Genomic DNA, 16,546 nt, shown 5'->3' on the forward strand with positions numbered 1-16,546 from the left:
ATGCTATTATTATCCCCATTTCACCGATGAGGAAACTGAGGCCGACAAAGGATTTACCCAAGTTCCCAAAGCTGGTAAGTATCGGAGGCAGCTTAAGAATTGGGGTACTGGGCACAGCACTTTAACTTCAGTGGGTCGTCGTTGATGATCACTTAGCCCAACCCTCTCATTTTACAGGGAGGGAAACTGAGGACCAGGAAGGCTAACGTGATTCGCCCTAAGGTCACACAAAATAGCAGAGCTGGAGTTCAAGCCCAAGTCGGCTGACTTCTCAACATTTGTGTTTTAAAACCATCGTGAAAGGTTCGAGTATTTTACCAAGTACAAAAGGTGTTGAATCTTGTGGCTTTTATGGAGAAAATTCTGGAAAACTATAGTTAGTCTCTTTTAGAAGTTACTCAATCAAAAAATGCTAGAGAGAAAAAGGACCTTAAGTCTCATCCCCTCTACACTGTGCCAGGCGCTTAAAAGAACCAGGAGAGCCCTCAGCGGTCATCTAATCTCATACCCCTCATTTTATGAACAAAGACACTGGGGGCCCAGAAAACTTTAGAACTTGCTCAAGATGTGTATACTCAGCTAAAATCCGAGTCAAGAGTAGAAAACTCATCCTGATTCCAAATCAGCTGTTTCTACTGTCTGGAGCGTCCTCGCTGCTCGTTTCGTCCTCTTGGAAGCCCTAGCTCCCTTCGCGGCTCGGTGTAATTGCTACCTACTGAGAGGTCTTTCCTGAGTTCCCCAGTTGTTAGCGCTCACCAATCCCTCCCTTTTATTTTTGCATTTGTTGCTATACATTTTATACCTCTCCCCACCTCCCAGTTGAATGTAAGCTCCTTGAGGGCAGGGACCATTTTATTTTGGGGTTTGTACGGCCAGCACCTTGCACATAGCAGGCGCTTAAAAAATGCTTACTCAATTAGGGATTTGCTTGGTCACACACCGAGCAAGTGAAAAAAGGACGAAACTCAAACTCAGTTCTATGTTCCCAAATCACACCACCCGGGCACTTTGGCGTGCTGCAGATACAAAGGGGAAAAAAGAAACAAAGTAACAGTCCCTCCTTCCATTGTAGAGAGGGGAGGATCTGATTAGTTTTTCCTTTGTCTCCTAAACAATGCTTGCTGAAAGGTTCCAGTGTTTTAACAAGTACAAAAAGTGCTGATTCTTGTATATTGTTGTAGTTTACTTTTTTTGGGGGGGGGGTTGTCCTTAGTTATTGAAGAGGACCATGACATTGGGGTGATGTCATGACTTTCAATGAATTGAAGTGAAGGAGGGTTGTTAAGCTAATCAATTCATCTCTCTCTTCCCGAGTCATAAGGGGTCCAAGTGGCAAGATATAGATCAGGGATACTGGAGATGGCCCTAGATGTTTGTTTGTTTTTAAGGAAATTGGGGTTAAGTGACTTGCTCAGGGGCACACAGCTAGTAAGTGTCTGAGGTGAGAGATTCCAGCTTACTACCTGGGTAACACCACCTTGGCCTGATCCCTATTTTCCACAGTGTAGGGTCATCAGTTTTCCCAGTCAACTTGTAGGTAGTGCAAGGAAGCAGCAAATCTACAGCAAAGTATCTGCAACAAATAAAGATCTAGCTAAATGCCGTAGTAATTGTGTGCATTAAATTTAAAGCTGAGGCAGTTTGGTGTAGAAGAAATAAATCAACCAGTTAACAAGCATTATGTATGTGCCAGTGGTGCAAAGACAAAAAATTAAAAGTCCCTGCTTTCAAAGAGCCGACGTTCTATTCAGGGAGACGTGTGTGCATGTATCCATGTATATACGTTTATGTACATGCATATATAGAATAGATAAATACAAGGTGAATAAAATATAAATTATATTATCTATAGTATAGCCCTAGTCTTGGAATTAGAAAGACCTGAATTTGACTCGCTGCTGAGGCTGACTTTTGGCCAGTCTCCTCACGTCTGAGCCTGGTTCCTCTTCTGCAAAATGAGCAGCATTAATACTTGCACCACGCACTTCCCAGGGTTGTATTGAAGAAAGCGCTAAAAGACCTCTAACCAGAAAAAGGACTTGAATTTTTTGGATCTGGGGTAGAATATGGTTGCTGGCAGCACTCTCAATGCTCCAGTCCTAAAGATTCCCCATACACTCAAAGCTGTTGATTTGCACATCCATTTAATATTAATCCTTTTATCTGAAGATGCTAATTAAAAAAAGAAAAAGAAAAAAAAAACTCCCCGGGGCCTCTGTGTTCCAGGCGTCCCGTTTGGGGAGAGATGGCCAGTTGTTCCGAGCCCCCTTTTCTCTCTCGGCACCTCGGGGCTCCCCAGGCTCCCGCGGCGGGGTGGATTTCCCCGGGTCTTCGGGCGCTGGTGGGCGCGAACCGTTACAGCGCGACTGCTACGCGGGCCCCAGCACACAAAGCCGAGGTCAGCCCCGTGCTCTCCGGGGCGGCGTCTCGCGTTGCCCCTGGTAACCACTGAGCGGCGTCTTGGTCTGAGCAGCTCGCAGGCGTGAGCGGTAGTAAGCGGAGCCACTATTGGTCCTCGGGAGGATCCGGACCAATCAAAAGAGAGGTCATTGGAAAGCCGGTAGGAGAGGTTAGAGGTAGGAAGAGGAAAGTGGAGGCGGCAAAGGGGGAGGAGTCGATAGCGGCTGGAACCCGGGGAGTCCGTCCGTTGGAAGAAGATGTCTTCCAGAAGACACATTGGAGATCCTGAGGTAAGGGGAGCCCCAGGCGGCGGGAGGAAGGGCCTGCGGCCCGCGGACCGGGAGCAGGTTCCACGTGGGCTCCTGGGCACTTCCGCCGCTGGTTGGTCAGGGGGCTATCGGAGAGCCGAGATGATAGTGGTGTGCGGAGCCCGGAACCCCGGGGGCAGCGAGGGGAGGGATGCTGATCCTGGAGAAAAAAAGAAGAGAAGAGAGAGGGGGAAAGGAACCGAAGCGATGGAACCCGAGGGTAGAGACCGGGAGGGGGCGGCAGGAGAGAGGGAGACCACTGAATTTAATTCAGCAGCATTGGTTAGGAGACAAAGAAAAACGGCCCAGACCCTGCCTGGAGGAGCTTTCGCTTTACCGGATGGGGAGGCGGGGTGAGATGCTCACTGACACCGAGTAGGCTATGGAAGAAAGAGCCAAGTCTCAGAGCTGGTGGGGTCAGGAATGCCCCCCCCCCCCGGTAGAACTGCCGACCTGTGAGCTGAGGCCGGAAGGGAGCTTGGGGGTTTTAAAGTTGGAAGTGAGAAGGGAATGGTCCTTGGCCGGGGGACCACCTTCTTTGCGGAGACAGAACGTTGGGTACCGGGAGCAGCCAAGAAGCCCAGTTTAGCGGGAACTCCAGTGAGCCGGAAAGGAACCGGGGATGAGAAAACAGCAGGGAGCTTAGAGTGGGTGATAGGGAAGTGGCGGAGGTGAGTGGAGAGAGCAGTGGCAGGGTTCAGACCCGTGCTGAGAGGGGTGTCAGTTCAGGAGCTGCGTGGGTAAATGCATTACAGAGGGGACAGGGGGGAGTGAAGGAGGCGAAACCACTTAGGAGGCTTTTTGCAGGAGAGATGCTCCAGGCCGCCAGTGATGGAGGCAAGGTTGGGCTTGGGAGGACTTTCTGTTAGGGTTCCTCCAGGTGAGGTAGGCGAGACGTCACCAAAAAGCTCTAGTGGGATAACGCCCCAGACTTTGGAAATGATGACAGTCCTGTCCAGAAAACAGAAAGTACTCCATCATCAGTGCCTGAGCACTCTTCCTGTTTAAGGGTGGTGTGCCAAGTGACTGATTTAGAGCAGGCTGCCTTTAACTTCATGTCTTAAGATGGTCTATCCGAAGTACTCGTTACTGTAAGGTAACTTTAAATGGATCCAATTTTAAATTGGTTCAAAGATCACTTCCCTTTGTGGTTTTTTGTCTTAGTATCAGAAGGCAAGGGGAGAAATGTGGGACAAGAAGGAAGATGTGGTTAACATTTGTGGAAATGTAAATCTGTTTCACTGGTTGCAGACTATTTTAAAATGAGCAAATCCCTTTGGGCCTATATATATATATATATATATATATATATATATATAGTGGGTTGTTAATAACCAGGGAGAGGAGGGAGGGTTTCATGAAAGAGAGGAGGTAGTAATCGAGTTAGATTTTGTTTGTTTGTTTGTTTTTTGTTTTTTAGTGAGGCAATTGGGGTTAAGTGACTTGCCTAGGGTCACACAGCTAGTAAGTTTTATGTGTCTGAGGCTGGATTTGAACTCAGGTACTCCTGACTCCAGGACCGGTGCTCTATCCACTTCGCCACCTAGCTGCCCTCGAGTTAGATTTTAAAGGAAGAATATATGAAATCTGTGGTGAGAAGGAATGTTCCAGGAAGAGGGATCAGGGTAAATAAATAAATGCAGAGATGGCAGAGCACTTGAAGAAAGTGTTTTTGAGTTACTGCTATAGTATAGAGCATGTGGAGGGGAATAAGAGGAAATAAGATGGGCGTTTAGGGTAGTATCAGGTTGTTGTAGGCCTTGAATTCAAATGAGGCAAGAGTATTTTAATTTTATTTAGTAGGCAGTAAGTAGGGAGGTGCTGAAGATTTTTCAGCAGAGGAATGACACAACCAGATCTGTAAGTAAGAAAAATTATTTGGGCGGTATTATGAAATTCAAAGAAGGAAGGGAGCACTTAGGTTAGGTGTGAGCTAGGGCAAAGCTTCTTAAATTGTGACCCATATGGGTTCAGATAAATGAATGTGGGGGGGTCATGAAAAATTTGGCAACAGTAAAAGGTTATATATACCTTTTTTATATACCTGTATACCCAGGGTTATGTGAAAATTTCTCAGACAAAGAGGTTGCAAGTAGAAAAAGTTTAAGAAGCCCTGATCCAGGGAAGACTTCACAGAAGTGGTATTATTTGAGCAGAACAATTAGAGGATCCATAGGCTATGCTGAGGTGACTGGAGGACATCATTTTTAATCTGCTCTGATAGGAGCAGCTAGGTAGTGTAGTGGATAGAGCACTGGCCCTGAGGTTAGGAGGACCTGAGTTCAAATCTCACCTCAGACACTTAGTAGCTGTATGACCCTGGGCAAGTCATTTAACCCCAGTTGCCTTAAACAATCTGGAGCCATCTCCAATCATCCTGATATTTTGCCACTGGACCCAGATGGTTCTGGAGGAAAGAGTGAGTTTGGTGACTTTGCACAGCCCTCCATCACTTAAACCCAGTTCAGTGCAAATCATGCCATCACCCTGATGTCATGGTCCTCTTCAAGAATGACAAACAACAGTAATCTTTCCTGTTAAATTGAAAGTGCTCAGGGGGCAAGGGCCATTTCCTTATACATCTTTGAGTCTTTGTGGGGCCTCCTTTATTTTGGGCCCTCAGTAAATATTTGTAAAATAACTGACCCTCCTTGGAGCCCTTTTCTTAGCCATCCTGCCTTCCAGCCTCAGAGGGCCTTTATATGATTGAGAGAAAACCATCTCTTGAATAGAACAAGGAAAGATGACCCCTCTTTGGAGAGAATTATAAAATGTGAACTGTGATCAGTTTATGGCTCATTAGCAAGAATAGAACACAAGTAGTGTCAAGAGCAAGAAGTTAAATGAATTACTGTGGATTAAGAGAGGCCCTGTGATAAAGAGAATAGAAAGCTGACCCTTAGGAGTCGGGGAAGACCTGAGTTTTAAAGCCCTGCCTTTGATAATATTGGCTCTGTGGCCCAGGGCAAGTGAGTCTCTGAAGCCTCTTACTGCACCAGACAACTCTCTAAAATAGGTGCTATTAAACTTTTTTGTGTCTTGGCCCCCTTGGCCATTCTGGGAAACCTTTTGGACCCATTCTAAGAATACTGTTTTTAAATTAATAAAATACACGGGATTACAAAGGAAACCAGTTATATTCAAATAACAAAATATTATTTGAATGATCAAAATGTTTAAATAATTTAATTTTTATATATTGTTAAAAAATAGTTGTCAAAATGTTTAAAACCAAACTTCACAGACCTTAGGTTAAGAACACTTGCTCTATAACTTTTAGATTACAGAGCATTTGGTTATCTGCATTGTTAGAGGCGGCTTCCTTACCAGGGTTTCCCCTATTCTAATGAAATCACAGAACTGGACATAAGCAGTAATGGGAAAAGAACAAAGAAGCATTGCATTTTAAGGAAAGTGTATGGATTTCATATTAACTTATCACTTATGTGTTGTCCTATAAAGCTATACCATAGTCATTCTCTTCAGTCTCCTCCACCATACAAGACTTGCCTGCCTAAAATCATAGCTGCTATTTCCTAAATGTTTGCATCTTCCCCTTTTCCTGCCACCCTCATTTTTCCATTAGCCCAATTAATGTGGCTTTTCTTTTCTTCCAGTTTCTGACCAAAAGGATTCCACAGAACCCAAAGTATCAGCATGTCAAGACTAGACTTGACACTGGTGAGTAGGGATTAGAATTTTGGAAAAGTCACAGTTAAATTAGCAAATCTGTTTAATGGCAAATAGTTATCAGAGCAGTGAATTATAACTGGCACAAATCACAGTTAGAACATTCTGACCTAGTGTTTCTGAAGTTTGACCCAGGCTATATGCTTAATGTTTATGTGGGATTGAGATTTCCTTACTTTCAAAAGTTACTAATTAAACAAATTATAACCACTTTATTCTCCCCTACAAAGTGGAAGATAGCATTTATATTGGTGTTTGAGGGATGGAGAAACTGAGGCACCGAGAATTTTCATTAAGTTGAAGAGCTAAAACAAAATCCAAGGATGTCATCAACTTTTCTGCTGCGTATTTGAAATATTTCTTCCCTTAGATTGTAAACACTGTGGTACAAATGTGCTGTAATTACTTTTCAGTCATTTCAGTGTCTGCTGCTTGAAAGTATTCCATGGTGTTACTATATTAACCATTGCATCGAGATGGTTTTTCTGATGGATCATGGTCGCAGCACAGGCTGAGGCCCCCTGTTACCTAGGATTCTCTCCCAGCTGCCATCCTCTGCCATCACCCAGGAAGAATAGTCTCGGGAAGCATAGGCGCTCACTTAAATCTTTTTGTCTAGTTTGCTTCTTCCTCATAGTGCTTGATTAGGTAAACAGCTCATCGTTTAAACCCTTGAATGTTTTAAACATATGGCTTCTGCCTTTAACCTAAGAATTCAGTGCTTTGTAAATATTCAACCTTACAAAATCCCTGATTGATGGAGAGATGAACAACCTCCTTACTTGTAAAGAACTGGAAAATTGAGGAGAGACTCAAAGTCTCATAGGGAGTCTTAGGACAAGGAGTTAATACAAAGAATTTCAAGGACAGAGGAATCCTAGCACCACAAGAATCCCGACTTCAGGTCCAATATTCTGGCCACTAGGCTTGACTTCCTTGGCTGTTTTCTCCTTATCCCTGCTTCTTCTGTTACCCAATACTGTCAGCTGCTCCATCTTCACCTGTCTCCCTATGAACTATGACTGAGCTGCACTTCTGGAATAAACTTTTCAGTGAGGCATGCACTTGAATTAAGGATATTTCATTTACTCTGGGATATACCAACATAATGGAATTCTATTCATCCAAAATTTTGAAGATTGAGTTAATTTCAGATGAATATTTTGTCTTTATCTTTCAGGGTCATATATTTTCAGAGTTTTTCTTTCCCATGAAAAAAGTCTCAGAATTATAATTTCTAGTAGATGAAACTTCATTCTCTCCCTCTCAGATCAAAACGAGAGTTTAACCCCATAACAATATTTGTGAAATTCTTGATTTTAAAAAAAAAATGTTCATAGTTAAATTTTAAAGTGCACAGCAAACCCCTATGGCCTTCCACATCATGATTTTTCTAATAAGCTATCTTTTAATTAGCTTGATTATAATTTTGGGGAAACAGTTGTAATTATTTGCTTAAAACTCAGCTTTGTTGGAGGCAGCTAGGTGACACAGTGGATAGAGCACCAGCCCTGGAGTCAGGAGGACCTGAGTTCAAATCCAGCCTCAAACACTTAACACTTACTAGCTGTATGACCCTGGGCAAGTCACTTAACCACAATTGCCTCACCCAGAAAAACCCCACAAAACCCCCAAAAAACTCAACTTTTTTTTTCTAGTCAAATAAATTGGAATGTTTTTATTTTAGTTTGAGTTCTTTTATTGTTCTATGAATTTTGTACCACACTGAAGTGTGGGCTTTGAGTACACCAGAGTGGCCTGGCACTCTGGGTGTAACTAGGTTTAATCTATGAGTTTTAGAGGGCTCTGCAGTCAGAGCAGTAGAAATGAGTGTGAGGCTTATCAAGTATTTTTAAGTCCCAGGCTAAATAGATGGGTCTTCGATTTTTTCTTACAAACAGCAGGCGATTCAGAGTTAAACTCAAGAGATTATGAATTCCATGATGTCACCTCCTGTCTTCAACAAAATTATCTACTCCCGAAATCTTCAAAGACCTCAATCTTCCTCCAGGGTAAAGATTCTGTTTTTTCCCTGTATTTCTGAGTCTATAGTTCATTGGAATTCAAATACTAATTTCTAAACAAGGCCAGAAATCTCAGATTTATTTTGAACCTCCTCCATTTTTTCCCTTTTTTTCCTATGTACTTCATAAGCCTAAGAGCACAATCACTAACTTTAGAGGGTATTGTCTGAGCATCACTAATTGGACTCTGTCCCCAGTGAAATTTCCTGTGTGTGTGACTCAATTACCCTTCCAGTGTTCTCATGTTTTCTCTTCGTTATTTTTCATTGGTTCCTACTCTGACCAGAGCTGAAGCCTCATTATTTGCTCATTCATGCAGTCTTTAGTCACCACTATCTTTTCCTAATTTAGAATTTTTCTGACTTTGCAAAATTCTCTCTTTAAATATCTTGACTCTTCTGCTTTCTATTGTCTGTCTTCCTTATTCAGCACTACACTTCCTTTATCTCCACGCTGTCTTCTTTCTCTAAATATCTGCTAAATGGAGTTGATGAAAGAGAACTGCTCTCTCTTTCATGCTTTCTACCCTTCCAAAACAGAGCGCTTCTTTTCAGAGAAGGGAAGTAGAGGAATGTAGATATGTCTTAGTAACTGGCCTCATGCCTTATAAAATGTTATGCAAGTTAAGGCATCACTGCCTAGAACACTTGCTTATCTTATTGGCAAAATGGGAATGAAATTCATGTTATAGGAAGTAACACTGAAAAATATCTAATGAGTTATGTTGACTAGATATATCTAATAAACGAGAACCACCCTTGGCTGAGTCAATGGAGAAATGACAAATTTTTCTACTGGTTTTAATTTTTAAAATTTGTTATTTGCCCTTAGATTGTAAACTTCTTAAATGATGGGCACCCGAAAGGCTATTTCACTGGGCATCAGGATCCCTATTAGTCCTGACCTTGGCGGTAACTCATTCTTTGACTGTGAGCAAGGTCTGTTTCCTCTTCTGCAAATTGAGGGAGCTGGGCCAAATGGCTTATAAGGTCCCTTTCAGCCCTAAAAGTCTATGATTATCTGATTCTGTGCTGTATGTTCCTAGGCATTTTTAGAGCTCAGTACAGAATTTAGCATATTAAAAAATACTATAAATGTGTACACAGCTTTTTTAAAAAAATCCAATATACAAAAATCCAAACTTAGGTACTTATAAATTATGGTGTAGAGTTTTTATTTTTTGTTGTTTTCTTGCATTACTAAAGGAATTATTGGCTTGCCTTAACAGTAATGATTTATATTTATAAAGTGCGTTCATGGTAACAATCCTATGAGGGATAGGTCGTCCATCCCCATTTTACTGAGGAGGAAACTGACTCCTAGAGGTTGACTTTGTCCACAACCACACAGCTAGTTTGAGACCCAGAATTTCCATCTAATTTTCTTGATGACGTTCAGACCTCTTTGAATTATATCATGTTGTCTCTTTAGTAAATATTAGTCATTGAATAGATATTCATTCTATCGTCATCTGGCAGTTAAGCGCTTTTTATACAACTAGAATTAGATAGGACTTTGTCCTGGAGCTTAAAGTCTGCTCAGGGAAGGAGCAGAGGTGGGGGAATGGTCAGTTTGCCTGGAAGGTGGTATCTTTGGAGGGCATTAGTGTGAGATATGATTAGGAACATAGAGGGATACTGTATTGTAGAAAGCTTTGAATACCAAGCTTAGGAGCTTGTCAGAAGCTTCAGAAAGCTTGGAGCAAAGGAATACTGTGACTCATCTATGTAGAAGGAAGATGAATCAGGAGCTGATGTTATGTGTTGTTGTTGTTGTTGTTGTTGTTGTTGAAGGGGGGACAGAGAGGGCCACAAAGAGGAGGCAAGAAGACCAGTGAGAATGCAAGGGTCCAGGTGTGGGTGGCACTTCTGTACTAGGGTGATAACAATGGGAATGATGGGGGTCGGGTGCACATTTGAAATATATCACAGCCAGAATATGCAAGACTCGATTGTAGGAGGGTTATAGGAGGGAAGGAGTAGGAAAAGCAGAGAATGCCTTTAAAGTTTTGAACCTTATCCTTGACAGAAATAGCAATGACAAAAGAGGCTTTGTCTGGGCTCTCACTGACTTAAGGCTGCATGCTGGCGGATAGTCTTGAAGCATTTGGAAATAAAAGCCTAGTGCTCCTGGAGACAGACTTGGAAGACACCTGTGTAGAGAGCAAATAGTTCCTTGAGAGAGAATGAGATTGCCAAAGGAGACAGAACCTTGGAGAGTGCTAGCATTAGAGGATGGGGAAAGCTGCTGTAGATAATGCTTGAAGACCTGTGGTGTGGTCGCTTCTTTCCAGCAATCACTCCAGTAAGGAAGATGGTGTGCATATTTTATAGACAGAAATTGCTCTAGGTGTCCAGGAAGGGAAGCGATGGCTGCCATCTGGGGAGACTAAGAAAGGCTTCGTAAACAATGCCCTGTGCTCAAGGGTGATGAGAGGAACAGGGGGCCCAGATTGTGGAAGCCTTGAATGTCAGGCTCCACAGGTTTGGGCTTTCTGCGGTAGGCAGTGGTTTGGAGAAGGGGGCTTGAAAAGGACCAAAGGGTTATTTCCAGAAGATCTATCTAATGACAGTCTGAAGACCAGGTGGGTGCAAGGGGAGCCAGGGGAGCCAAGAGAGCCGAAGACCGGTCAGGAGGAGGCATAGCAGTGGTCTAGGCACAAGGTAAGAAGGGACTGAAGTAGGGCGGCAGTACTAACATATGATTCATTGGACAGAAACTCAGTTTAGACCCAGCCTTTTAGGGCTGCCTCTTTCTCATGAAACAATGTAAAATTGGCCCTGCTGCCAGTTTCATTAATAGAATGGACTGACCACAAAGCTCCTAAATGCACTGTGAGCCAATATGATAGGCTATGTGCAGAACAGAGCCATCAGCAAAACCTGCCTGGGGCAGGCTGTCCACATGCCGTCTCACATATTTTCAGAAAGCCCAGAGTCCTACCTTTAGATTACATTGGTGTATGGGGCAGCTAGGTGGCTCAGTGGATAGAGCAGTGGCCCTGGATTCAGGAGTACCTGAGTTCAAATCTGACCTCAGACACTTGACACTTACTAGCTGTGTGACCCTGGGCAAGTCACTTAACCCCAACTGCCTCATCAAAAAAAAAAAAAAAAAGATTAACCTCACTGAGCCTCAGTTTCCTTGTTTATAAAATAAGGGTATAATACCTCACCGGGATCAAATGAGATAAAGCACTTTGCAAGCCTTTAATCAATGTAAACATCAGCTATTACTATTATAATTCTTTTTTGGTTTGGGTTTGGGTTTGGGTTTGGGGGGGGGGCAATGAGGGTTAAGTGACTTGCCCAGGGTCACACAGGTGGTAAGTGTCAAGTGTCTGAGGCCAGATTTGAACTCAGGTCCTCCTGAATCCAGGGCCAGTACTTTATCCACTTCGCCACCCAGCTACCCCCTATTATAACTTATTACAGATTCCTTCCTTAGTCCTACAATGGAAACAACATGCATACACACCACCTTCCCTCTTTGTCTCTCACGTCAGTGCTGTTTCTGAGACTGTATCCTTGGGGAAATACTAAACAGTTCTCAACCCTTTGTCCTAGATTTCACTTTTAGTTTTACCAGTGTTTTTTAACGAACTTGAAAGACTCCACTCCTCTTCTGGCTTCCCCCTGGTGTAAAACAACATAACAACACTAACCTAACTCACAGGGTTGTTGTGAGGTTGCTACAAACGATTGTAAACATATTTTGTAGAATTTGAAGTGCTCTGTGTGATTGTTTAACAATGATATGATAAAATTAATAAGCATAAGACGAAACAGCAATGGGTATAAAACAACTTTGTCAGTGGAAAATGCTTTTATAAATTATGTCATGGAAAGCACGATTTTCCATAATAAAGACTGTGTGTTATCACATTCACTGTTGTTTTCTTTCTGTTATGTGTCCTGGGGAGCTTAGAGCACAGAGTGGTCTTTATCTGCTGCTAGTGAGGTAATGATGCTTGTCCCCAGATGCCTCACAGACCATGCACGTTTTCAAAAATGTGTGTGTGAAACACTGAACTCTCTTACAAAAGTTCTCTAATCAGGGAGAGAATTTTGTGAGCCAGATTAGAAACTCGGAGGCTTGGAGTTCTGATGCTGTTCCTGACGCTTCTCATCCTGTGAACCTCATTGAGCCACTTAGCCCCTCCCCCTCCTGGTGCCTCAGTTTCCCCTCAGTATAAAAGAAGCATAACATTTCACCTCATGGCAGAATGATAAAGTATATGTGATTATACATGGCTCAAAATCACGACGTGAAACACTGGAACAACAAGCCAGGCCAGTGTGGTGCCATGCAGCCAACCCTGAATGTCAAGGCAGAGGACCTGATTTCAAAACCTGGCCCTATCTCTTGAACTGTCAACCCTTGTGACTTTGGGGAAGGCATTTAATCTTTCTGGGCCTCAGTTCATTTGTAAAGTGAAGGGGTTGGAAATTTGGATTTTTAAGGGGTCAGTCCTAAACCTGTGATCCTATAAGGAATACTGTCTCTTCCCCTCATTGTAGGGGTCAGACTCTCTCTTGCCAGAATGTCTGAATTCCTTGGGAATATTTTTAGTATGTTCCTAGTGTGAAAGACCCAGAGAAGACCAGAGTTAATTCTAGGACTGCCTTTGGCTGGGGTTTAGACCTGTTCTAGGATGGACTCCTAAATAGACTGAAAACTAGAACCGATGAGGTCTCTAAAGACCTTTGGAGTAGAAATGACTTGGATCCAGGCCAGACTTGCCAAGGTTTCCCTCAGCTAAAACCAATCCCTCCTCTATAATCTACCTGGCATAGACTGAACCTACCCTGGGTACCAGGGCCAGCAGGGGCCATATATGGCTTACTTGTTAACACATAGAGTAAAACATGATTTTAGGTTGGATTTTGTGAAATAACAATATGAACTATTAAATTTTTTTAAGGCATTTGTGGGGTTAAGTGACTTGCCCAGGGTCACACAGCTAGTAAGTGTTAAGTGTCTGAGGCCAGATTTGAACTCAGGTACTCCTGACTCCAGGGCCAGTGCTCTATCAACTGTGCCACCTAGCTGCCCCTGAACTATTAATTTTTAACTGAAAGAGAAAACCGTCTTATGAATCTCCCGAATTTCAGAGCAAGAATTGTCTGTACCTTTAGCCCAAACCTGAAGACTAATTTAGAGGGATTCTTCATTCAGCTCTCTAGTTACTACTGTCTTAGAGATATTTATTTTTTCTGAATTTGGCCTGGTTAGTCTCCCACAGGTATGAGTACAAACTATCCTTAGGTAAACTTTATAAAAGGGAAAAAAGAGCCTTTTTTTCCTTTCCAGGTGGCCCAATAAATACTTGCTGAATTGACTTGAAGCAGACCCAGTTAAAAAAAAAATGACATCTGATTGAGAGCAAAGATTCCATCCATTTACTAGAGCAATTCTGGCTGGCCTACTTTTAATATTTGAAAACTTCCCAAACCACCTTGGCTAGAATTCCCTCATAAAGCAGACGCGAGACTCTTCACAGGGAACTGGATGTGATCCACTGCAGTGGTGGTTTAAAAACACACACACAAAACCCCACCCCATTATTTCCTAGAAAATCCAGTCTTTCGTGGGCTTGACGAGGCTGTGTGCTTCAGATCGCCACATCAGCCTGACCCCTAGAGAAAAGGAGAAAATATGTAGGCCCAGAGGAGGCTTTGGGAAGGCTGACGGGATGGCCATACAGACAACACCCTGGGCATTTAGAGGGTGATAATGTCTCCTCTTTTCTTGGCATATATTTCCCCAGAGAATGATTATAACAGAATAGTCAGCTCAGACCTGTGACTTCACTGGTATAGAGTACTCCCAGGTGAAGAAACTCCTCTGCCTAAGCAAGTTGGCACCTTCTTTTCAACATTTTGCTTTGAGCACTGAGAGGCCCTTAAGTGACTTGCCTAGGGAGGGGCACACAGCCAGTTTGGGTCAACAGAGGGACTAGAATCCAGCCAGGTCTTCCTTCCTTCAAGGGAGATCCCTCTGGAGGCTCTAAATCTTCACTGGTTGTGTACCTGTGGCCTAAGCTATAGTTTTCTAAAACATTCCCCTGCTTTTTAATGAATGGAATAGTCCACAAGAAAAAAAAATGTATTTCCCAAATTTGTCTGTTGTCCAGAATGCTAGTGATAGTTGAGAAGACTTATTCCATTGTTTTGCTCATTTTCTTCCATTAAAAATCATCTAAAACTTTTCTTCTCCTTTTGTAGGTAACAGTATGACCAAATACACTGAGAAACTAGAAGAGATTAAAAAAAGTAAGTAACACTGAATGAAGATTGGGGGAAATTGAAGTTTTATAGTTGCCTAATACCTTTTAATCCTTGTCACGGTGGTTCTGTAATCACTTATCCAGGGTGTATTGTCAGGTGTGAGGTCTAGGGAATGACGGACAACAGGGTGTGAGAGAGAGAGTGGGAGAAGGAGAGGGAGAGAGAAAAAATCTGATATATACATACTAACATACATACATACATACATATATGGATAGAGATTGAAAGAGAGATACTAAATTTTCAGAAACCAAGAGGCAGAGAGAAAAGAAAGGAGAGAGAGGAGGAGGTCAGGAGGAGAGAGGGAAAAAGAGAAAGAAAGGCAGGGAGAAAGAAGAGGAGATAAAGAGGGAGAGAGGGATGGAGGAAGGAAAGAAGAAGAGACAGAGACTGGGATTCAGAGGTGCCTGGCAGGGGCCCCAGCACCTTGGAAGCCATTGCAGGGACCAAGGGCAGCATGAAGACTGTCTTCTGCCTTTATTTCCCAGTCACTGCTCAGGGACCAAGCCACACCTATCTGGCTATCAGCCTATAAAAATGGGGCCTACCAGCTCAGGGCCTACTCGAGGTCTTTTTTTAAATTCTCTAGGGAGAAGTTAATGTTGAGAAGTAGGTTATGGGCTAATGGAATGAGAGCTAGAACCATGGGGACAGTGTACTGATTACAGGATTGTCTAAGACTGCCTTGGAAGCTTGGAACCTATTGCTTAACATTTCAGAGAAACGTGTGATTTTATGTGATTTTTTTTTTTTTTTTAGTATGGCAAGATATAAAATGCGACTGAGGCACTTTGAAATCCTTCTAGGTAGTATTGTCTGCTTTTAATTCTATTCTGGGTCTAGTTTTCCCCTGAGAACTTGTCCACCTCCTGTTTTTATTATTATTAGGCAAAAGCGAGATAGTGTCTAGTATGTGGAGCAGGATTGTCATTTTTCAAACTGGGTACAAAGCTCTTATAAAATTGGACACATTGGGGGCCACCAGGTGGCACAGTGGTTAAAGCACTGGTCCTGGATTCAGGAGGACCTGAGTTCAAATCTGGCCTCAGACACTTGACACTTACTAGCTGTGTGACCCTGGGCAAGTCACTTAACCCCCATTGCCTGCAAAAAACAACAAAAACAAAAAAAAAAATTTTTTTTGGCAGAGCAATGAGGGTTAAGTGACTTGCCCAGGGTTACACAGCTAGTAAGTGTCAAGTGTCTGAGGCCAGATTTGAACTCAGGTCCTCCTGAATCCAGGACCAGTGCTTTAACCACTGTGCCATCTAGCTGCCCCTCAAAAAAAAATTTTTTTAATGGACATACTAAGATCACAATTAACACAGAATTTGGGGGTGGGAACAGTTTGTTGCTTCCTAACATGGGTTTAGTCATTCCCAGGTGGGAACACTCACATACTAGAAGTCAACTAAACAAAGCAGGGAAATGCCTTGAAAGAAAAGCCCAGCTCCCTTATTGATGGTGGTTCTAGATCGGGGTCTAACTAAACCCATCTTTATTCTTGATAGAAAAAAAAAAGAATCACATCCCCCAAAACTTGTCCGGTCAAGGCAGATTTTTCTCTAGACAAAAACCTCTTGATTTAAAAGGCCTGTTCTGTTTCTATGCCTTGTAAAAACTATGGTGACTTGGCCAAACAAAGAACTGGATGTGGGCTTGAGAAAAGTTTGACTTGCCCCCTTCTGCTTTGCATTGTGAAGTGGGAAGCACTTGGGATCACAGGACCTGAGTTTGAATTCTAATACTCAAATCAATTTACAAACTGCTCTGAAGCACAGTTTCTTCCTCTGTAAGAAGGGCTTAGACCATGTGATCTCTAAGGTTCTTTCTA

The 16,546-nt window shown here is 42.8% G+C and overlaps 1 protein-coding gene across 4 annotated transcripts in view; it reads left to right on the forward strand.

Moving 5' to 3' along the window:
• The first annotated feature begins 2,565 nt into the window (after window positions 1-2,565).
• Window positions 2,566-16,546, forward strand: part of CEP41 (centrosomal protein 41) — a 28,925-nt gene continuing 14,944 nt past the window's right edge. The window contains exons 1-4 of one of the 4 annotated variants that reach the window (XM_043968978.1): window positions 2,569-2,690; window positions 6,326-6,389; window positions 8,300-8,410; window positions 14,650-14,697. In XM_043968978.1, coding sequence (XP_043824913.1) covers window positions 2,658-2,690; window positions 6,326-6,389; window positions 8,300-8,410; window positions 14,650-14,697 — 256 coding nt within the window. In that variant the 5' untranslated portion in view covers window positions 2,569-2,657. Of the gene's footprint in view, window positions 2,691-3,742; window positions 3,805-6,325; window positions 6,390-8,299; window positions 8,411-14,649; window positions 14,698-16,546 lie in introns of those variants that run through there. The other 3 variants (XM_043968979.1, XM_043968982.1, XM_043968980.1) reach the window with 3 other exon arrangements.

The sequence above is a fragment of the Dromiciops gliroides genome, chromosome 5 (assembly GCF_019393635.1).
Source record: "Dromiciops gliroides isolate mDroGli1 chromosome 5, mDroGli1.pri, whole genome shotgun sequence".
NCBI classification, from domain to species: domain Eukaryota; kingdom Metazoa; phylum Chordata; class Mammalia; order Microbiotheria; family Microbiotheriidae; genus Dromiciops; species Dromiciops gliroides.